An 8,706-nucleotide genomic window follows, 5' to 3' on the forward strand; every position below is an offset into this window, starting at 1 on the left:
AAAAGACGGCCGTGTATCGCGTGGTAGTAGGTAAAAAACTGCACACCCCCCCCCCCACATTCGTTCTGAGAATATATACCAAAGACTGGCGTATGCTCCTACCTCACTGGGGCAAGAGCCATAACAGCAAAGAAGAAGAAGAAGTACGTTTTAAATCTATCAAACGCAGAAAACGATAATGGAAAAACTGTCTTATATATAATCAATGGAGAGTTCCAGACACCAATCACAGACAAAGTACAGAAGAATAATCGATTGTGATTTGTCAATTTCTTACTGTTACGGCCTACAACTCTCCATTGTAGACGGCTCTTAAATGTTTTAAAACATATGCGTATCACATGCAACGTGATACGTATCACGTACGTATGTGATCGTATATCAGTGATCGTGTATAACAGTTACGAGTGAAAATTGCGAAGAATTAGAATATTAAAGAAGAAAAAGAAAGTATAAAGCATATAATAAAATATGCAAATATAATTTTTAATTTTCTAGTATAACAGCGAATTCGGTAGCTTAGTGTGCACTAATATAAAGTAATGAAAACAATAACTTGCGTTGCTAAAACTAAATTGCTACGATTTTTCAAATTTCAGACGATAATTTCATTAATTTGCATAGTTCGCGATGGTGCGAATTTGTTTTTTGTGCAAGAAAAAGGCAACCAAGAATGCAAACTTTACAATGCATAAGTAAATATCTTAGATAAAATGAGTACTTATAAAATGCTATTATTTTCTCTAATTTAACTTAATTACATAGTATTATTACATTAAATTTGCTGCAACACATGGTTAGATTATCAAGCAAATTTTATAACACATTTAACAGCATGATAAAATAAATAATAATTATTTGCAGATTTCCAAAAGAAGTGAGCATTCGAGCACAATGGTTGCATGCCTGCAAATTATCTGACAAGGACAATGTAACGCATGTATACATATGCTCGGATCATTTTATACAGAGTGACTATAGACATAGTACGGAACTGCTGTGTCAAAAGAAATGGTTATTGAAATCAGAAGCAGTGCCTTCCATCGGTGTTCCAAATCCTCCAGCTATCAAACTGCAGTTCCAGTCAACATGCAAGAATATGATTGATGAGACACGTAAGTTTTTAACTTTAAACTTTTTTATTGACAGTAGTAAATACTATAAAGAATTGTTACAGCTTTGGTTTAATATCATTCATATTGTTTTATAGGATCACTGCCTTCAATTGATGCTCTTCCAACTTTCACAGCAGTTACTTCTAATGTCAAAAAACCAGAGTTTGCATCAACATTCAAGGATGTTATTCAAGAGACACGTAAGATTTTAACTTTTAACTAGTTTTATTGAGGATACTAAATACTAAACCCAGATAGCCAACTAAGTGCAAGTTGTTTGCAACTTGCCACAAATATTGCTCATATGTTTTCAGCAATGTAACAAAAGAGTGTATCCTCTTTTCAGTATGTTCTTACCAGCAACAGTTTTCAAAATATAATTACAGCAAGTTCGCAACAACTCATCAGCAATAAACTTATATTATTTTTTTCAACTTATGAATAAAAATTGTTGCTCATATATTGCTCACATATTGCTGACTCACTTGCCATAAACATTGGCTACAACAATTGATTGATAATAAAACTCAGCATATTGATACTGAATTGACAAAAACATTTTCGTTGCATTAAATAAAAACAACATAACAGCAATTGGCGAGCAACTTAATCTATACAATGATTTGCTTTATATTGAGTTTTCATATTTGGCTATCTGGGAAGTTAGTTGTTTTTAAATATATTTTAAAATATATTTATATTTTTAAGAGTGTAAGTTCTTACACATTGTTTTTGAATTGAAGTTTTCAATTCTTAAGACCATGTAGGATGTTTGATTTGCATCACGTATATGAGAATACCTATTTTTCCTTCCCAATTAACTTTTTTCGCAATATAGTTTCTAAATTAATTGAGAAGAGAAAAAAAAGGGTATTCTCACATACGTGATGCAAATCAAGCATTCTATATGGTTTTAAGAATTGAAAATTTCAATTCAAAAACAATGTGCCAGAAGTTACACTCTTAAAAATATAAATATATTTAAAAATATATTTATCTGCAAAACATCTAGCAAACGGCTCTTACAACCTTTGAAATTTATTAGTTTTAACTGCATGAACATCAATATCTTAATTCGTCTTAGTTGTTTTTGTTTGGACGTTATTCATGTTGCTTTATTAATAACAGATCATGACGAAAAACAGCAAAAGCTGTATGCTACTCCGAAGAAACGGAGATTTGCAGAGCCTCGGTACATATCCGAAATTACAACTTCCGATTTTTCATCACCCAAGAAAGCCCGAAGAGTTATCGATATGGTGAAAAAAACCTATAAAGAGAAATGTAATTTGATCCACAATCTGCAGAAAAAAAATCGGACGCTGTGTAAACGCATTACCACTTTAGAAGAATTGGTAAAGCATTTGCGTAAAGAAACATTAATGTCAGAAGAAGGTGCAGACGCTTTAATGGTATAGTATCTATCAAAATTATATTAAATGGTTAAACTTATTTGGATTTATTTTATGATTAACCACAGAGACTAGCAACGTCGTGCTAGAATAATTAAATGTAATAGAATAAACAGACTGATCATTTTATATTAGTAATTTATGCACTTAAAAAGATTGTTTATACAATGATAAATGAAAATGTAATTGAAATTGTAAATAGTATAACTATTTTGAATTACAGTTAGATTAATCTCATTGTTTTAGCGTGCTGCTCATTGCAATTTGTCACATTCCACTATAACACATTTTGTCAGCTCTAAAAATAAAATAACAGGTAAGATTTTATTTTTAATAAAAAAAACTTTTTGAGGTTTTACTATTAAGTTTTTTTATCTGATTAATTCCAAGTAAAAAAATTTAAAAGTGTTTTAAAGTACTATTTATATATACAAAAAACTATAAGCTGTTTATAATTTCATTGACCATAAAAATTTTACTCAGATCTTACTGAATATTATAATTGCGTGTAATAACATTGCATAACAGAGACCAACTTTTTACAAGTCTTATAATTTTTTACAAAAATGATAAGAAAATGTTTGTTGTTTTCTTAGTTTGTGCAGCACGCTTGTATATAATATCTATTTTTACCAAAAATTTTAAAAAATATTGATACAAATCGTAACAAATAAAAAAATCATAACAAATAAAAAAAATTGTAATTTTTTCTTTGATAGGACATGATGCCGGAAAAAATAAAACATGTCGCGAGTAGGAAAGTGAAAGGCAAGGGACAGTATTCGCTTGAACTCTGCAGTTTCGCACTTACATTTTTATTCATCGAAAGCGTACAATTATGTAAGAAAAATGTGGGACAATTTGCTGCCAAACCTTTCTACCATTCGTACTTATACAGAGTCGTCGATGGAGACTTGGATTTCACAAAAGAAGCATTGAATGCTATAGCTCTACGAGCGGAAGGACCGAAACTAGTGATTGTAAATCTGGTGAAGGACGAAATGGCTATTCGTGAGCAGATAATTTACGATAAAGATAGATTTCACGGTGACGTCGATTATGGAATTACCGACGAATGACAATGATTGTATACTGACAGCAAACTACGCTCTAATGGTTATGGCGGTGTTCCTGAATAACAACTGGAAGATATCAATAAGGTATTTTTTAATAAGATCTCTAAATGGTAGTGAACGAGCAAATTTACTCACCCAGGCATTGCAAGCATTACACGATTCTAATTGTAAAGTATTTTTGATAACGATAGATAGAATATCATCAAATCTCATAATATACACTGCTATGGATGCTACATTTAATTATGGACCTCATTTTAAACCTTATTTTACAAATCCGGCTACTTCTGAGAATTGTTTTGTCTTTCTTGATTTCTGTCACTGTATTAAATTGGTTTGTAACACCTTTGGAGACAAATTCTTACGACTACCAACGGTAACAAAATTATGAATGAATGAATGAATGAGGCTTTATTTATATGGCGCTCCGGGAAACATCCCCTCAAGCGCATAAGTGACAATTAAAATATAGATACATAAGAAAAAGATAAATTTTAAGAAAATAATGTGAGTTTGTAAAAAAGTAGAAATATAAATCGTAACAAAAAGTAAAAATAAAATAAAGATGTTGATAGCAATGAAAATAAAGATAAAGAAAAGAATAGAGCCAAAGGCATCACAAACTACATGTTGTTTTTTAACAAATGATCATATAGATCTCTTTTAAAAACGCCATAAGGTGCCCTGCGAATTGCTGCCGGTATGTCGTTCCAGACGTCAACACAAACACACCTAAACGAACGCCTAAACAACTCCGTTCGACTCAGAGGAAGAACAAGATTGTCCTGAAGAGCTCTAGTATTGCGTGTGCAACTATCACGTCTAAGAAAAAGCGAATCGAGAAGCACTCGAGGTCTCTCAGTTTCCAAGATTCTATAGATCAAACAGCCAATAAAATATGATCTTCTTTGTTTGATTTTGAGCCAATTTAGCCTTTCAAAATAAGGCGTTATGTGNTCAAACCATTTCGCTTGAAAAATAAAGCGAATACAGGCATTAAGTGTCCTTTGTAACCGTAGATTGTTTTCACCAGTTATGTCAGTCAATAATGCACAGCAGTAGTCGAAATAAGGCAGGAGCAGAGTTGAAACTAATTTTATTCTTAGGGCAGGCGAAAGCAGATGTTTATATGTCTTAAGTCGATGCAGGGATGAATTGACACGCGCGATGGTTTTATTGACCTGCTCATCCCACGTAAGTACATTATTAAGAAAAACGCCTAAATACAAGACAGTGTTCTTGTAAGAAATATGATCACCATCGACCACGATAGGCGGCAACTCGTCATGTGCGATATTATTAATGTATCTGCGTGTACCAAATATAGTAGCCGTTGTCTTACTAGCATTGAGCGAAAGTTTGTTGTTTGTTGCCCATTTGACGACATTGGTAATGTCAGCATTTAATCTGGCAATTGCTTCGTTTATGCAGCTCGGTTTTGCGTGTATGTAAATCATAAGATCGTCCGCATAATAATTATATTTACAATATTGCAACGCATTGCAGAAGTCCGTAACGTATATAATGTAGAGAAGAGGACCCAACACAGACCCCTGCGGCACTCCACTAACAACAGGCAATCCCGCCGAGAGCCGACCAGATTCAGGATCTCGTACCAGCTGTACTCGGCCAAAGAGATACGAACAAATCCATCGCAATGNAGAACAGGAGAAATTTAAATTTCTCAATTTATCGATCAAAAGTCGATGACTCACACAGTCAAATGCCCTCGAAAAATCGAAGAACACCGACACCGTGACCATCCGCGAGTCAGCGGCCAGTCTGATATCATCCAGAACTCTAACTAAAGCCGTTTGTGTAGAATAGTTCCTCCTGTATGCGTTCTGATGAGGATCCAGATAGTTGTTTTCTTCAACATATATACTCAGTTGGTTGGCGATCAAACGTTCAAATACTTTTGATAGGATGCAAAGTAGCGAAATCGGTCTATAATGTTTAAGTTCCGTTGGGTTCTTAACTTTAGAGATCGGACATATTATAGCAGTTTTCCACACCGAAGGAAAAACACCATGTAATAGGCAGTGATTGAAAATGTGCTCAATGTATGGAAGCACACAAGGTAAAGCAACGCGCAGGATGTTCAAGGATAGTCCATCAATACCGACTGCTTCAGATTTAACCTTATGAATGGCCGTGAATATATCCCCAGCAAACAAAATGGTGGCAACATGCCGGTATTATGCAAGCATGCTTTCAAAGCGTGATGTCTCTGTGATTGCCAGATACAAGTTCATCTAGCAAGCATCGCGATGACACGTTACGCTTACCACTCTATGCAAGCTTTGTGCAAGCAGAATATGCGTCAAATTGAAAAGTGTCGACCTCTGTCGTCATTTATCTCATTATTTTTAGCATGTCATGATATCAATTTGCTAGCATACCAACGCGTGGCATCACTGAACAACACTGTACCAATATATTGTTCACATGACATGCTTTCACGGCGTGCTGACACGTGATGTTTGCTGGGTCATTACTGCTGATGTTCCTCCAGTAGAACTTATTATCTTCAAATGTCTCTTCTCCAAGATAGAGGGCGTTGGTATTATACAAATCGGCGTTTTGCGTTCCAGCCAGAAAGAAATTGTTAAGTTCATTTGAATCAAACAATAGCTTTTTATCANTCGCTCTTGATTTGACGAGTCCCAGCTGTTTTAAATTCCTCCAGATCTCAGAAGGATCTCTGATATTAGAGAAAACGGACATGTAGTAATTCTGCTTGGCCTTCCGAATTACATCCTGAACCTGATTTCTAAGAGCTCTATAGAGATTGTAATTGTTCACATTTCTGCGACGCCGCCATGCTCTGCGCATCCTGTTCCTTCTCACCATTAGTTGCTTAACCTCCGGTGTCATCCATGGTGCAGGTAGATGTTTTGGATGAATGGTTTTAAAAGGAGCGTGTCGATCCAGGCAGTTCATCAAATAATCATGGAACAGTGCTATCTTCACATCGATGTCTTCAACCTCCCTAAACGTTCTCCAGTCACAAACCGAAAGCTCCTCGAGGAAAGCATCACTATCGAATCCACTGAAATCTCTGACAGTGATGGTTCTAATGGTGCGCCGATTAACTTGGATGTTGTATGTTATCTCCACAAGGTCGTGCGTCGAGAGGAAGCATACATCTCTCTGAGAAAATGAGACTACCTTGTCGCAATCATCCACGATGCAAAGGTCGAGCAACGTATCCGAAGTTGCTGTGTGGTGCGTTGGTTGATATGGCACTAAGAATTATGTGAAACTTTGTTAAACTTCATCAGTTTAAAAAAACAAGGTTTACGAGCAGTTAATAAATTAACAAATAAATATATTAACTATCAAAATAGTAGAATGAACGTTAAATTAGCTGTGCAAACTCTTAGCGTCTATAAAGCTTTCGAGTTTTTAACAAGGAGAAATGACAACTCGGTGAAAAGTAAATTTGAGAGCTGCATGCCAACTGCTATATTTTGTCTCTAATTTAACAATATGACTGATATGCTTATCTGCAAAAATTGGTTTTCAAAAGAAACATTTAATACGCCTCTAACCGACGATAATTATATGCAGTTAAAAGCTTTCGCGGTTGATTTTGAGACTTACATTAACACGATCTGCGATCAATAAGGCACTTCAATTCTCAGAAGTAGCGGGAGAACAGGTTTTCTTAGGATTATTGTATGTCTTAAGAATATGTTTTGCCTATTTGATCAAGTAAAATTAGTAGACCTAACTTACCTTTTGATATACAAATTAACCCAAGATTACTTGGAAACGTTTTTTTAGCGCGATTAGAAGTCGGAGAGAGTTCAATAACAACCCTAATGCCCAACAACTTAACAACTTAAAAGTGCGTATAAACGATTGTTAATTAGACACAAAATTAAAGTTTGATAATGGTAATTGCCTTTTTGACGGCATAGACATATTACACGTCTCTTCTACCGTAAATACTTTAAAATGTCCAATTGGTGATTCCAGGTTTTTACACAAATCTATTGATTTCGGCCACGACTATATTAAAACATTTTAGGACTTGTCACCATATGTTGACAATGTAGTTCTGTACATCGCAGACTACGTTAGCAAACACGTTAGCAATAATTTATATTGTGACATATGTCGGGCTCAATTAGTAGAATCCTAAATGCCTTTGCTGTCGTCAAAAAAAAAGAAAAAAAAAGAAAAAAAAATAGAAGATCGTATACTGCATCGTCTGCAGATGTTTGCGCGATTTGTCGTATGTGGTTATTCGAGAAAACTCTAGTGGTTTAATTAAAAAGAATATTAAGCGCGGCCTACTTAATAAAATTTTTAATCACATTGGCATTCCGTTTTCGAACAATGTGATGGATATTCATGTGTTATCGCAAGACATTTTAGATAATCATCGCAGTCAGTTATGCAAAAATATAATTGAATTATACTTTAATATTTGATTATTTTACAAAGCTCATAAAACTTCTGAAAAAGAATTTTATATTTGAAATAAATAAACAAAATTAATATTCCCAGATATCACATGAATATCCATAGGATATCTAATGGACGTCCATTAGGTGTCTAAATAAATTCCAATGGACGTCCATTGATTGTCTTATGACCATCCATTTTTGACAATTTCGGTTGTCCATTTATTCTCCAAAAATAGACCTAAAAAGATAATTTTAGTGTAATATCACAGTAATATTAACATGTCCACTGATATGCATCACATTATTACTGTGATATATAAAAAAAAACACCAATGGCACATCGCCTTGTGGAAAGGGAATTAATTCAAAATTTTACTTGACTTAATTTTTGGAAGCCTGATTCAGGTTACCGATCAACTGACTTAGGGCCGGTTGTTCCAACTTTAGATAAAGTATCGGGTAATCTATCTAATGGTTAAAACTTTGATTTGCGTTGTTCCATGTGTCGGTAAAATTTATCTATCTGGTAAATAACCTAAAACCAAAAGATTAAGTACACGGCACTCTCAGTACCGTGTAAGGTGTATCTAACAGCCCAGCAAACCATTTCTGACTGCGCAGACCTTGGCAACAGAAACTGTGTGCAGAAACGCTACAGTACGGAAACATGCTTTGGTGCTGCCAA

General features: G+C 34.5%; 1 protein-coding gene across 10 annotated transcripts; it reads left to right on the plus strand.

Annotated features, from left to right (window-relative positions):
* The first annotated feature begins 360 nt into the window (after nucleotides 1-360).
* Nucleotides 361-8,055, plus strand: LOC109862292. Of its 10 annotated transcripts, XR_002251110.1 has the most exons (8): nucleotides 370-695; nucleotides 865-1,115; nucleotides 1,211-1,315; nucleotides 2,244-2,527; nucleotides 2,774-2,843; nucleotides 3,247-3,687; nucleotides 7,393-7,456; nucleotides 7,588-8,052. XR_002251110.1 is itself a non-coding variant. In XM_020442293.1 (7 exons), the coding sequence occupies exons 2-7, from the start codon at nucleotides 631-633 to the stop codon at nucleotides 3,282-3,284; spliced, it is 813 nt and encodes a 270-aa protein (XP_020297882.1). In that variant the 5' UTR covers nucleotides 361-450; nucleotides 600-630; the 3' UTR covers nucleotides 3,285-3,949. The 10 variants fall into 10 exon arrangements, 3 of the variants coding, with proteins under 3 accessions (XP_020297882.1, XP_020297883.1, XP_020297881.1); XM_020442293.1 differs by lacking the exons at nucleotides 7,393-7,456; nucleotides 7,588-8,052 and having other exon boundaries at nucleotides 361-450; nucleotides 600-695; nucleotides 3,247-3,949; XR_002251109.1 differs by having other exon boundaries at nucleotides 7,393-8,055.
* The last annotated feature ends 651 nt before the right edge of the window (nucleotides 8,056-8,706 follow it).

Source organism: Pseudomyrmex gracilis, unplaced genomic scaffold (assembly GCF_002006095.1).
Source record: "Pseudomyrmex gracilis isolate BER0280 unplaced genomic scaffold, ASM200609v1 scaffold_1606, whole genome shotgun sequence".
Taxonomy (NCBI): domain Eukaryota; kingdom Metazoa; phylum Arthropoda; class Insecta; order Hymenoptera; family Formicidae; genus Pseudomyrmex; species Pseudomyrmex gracilis.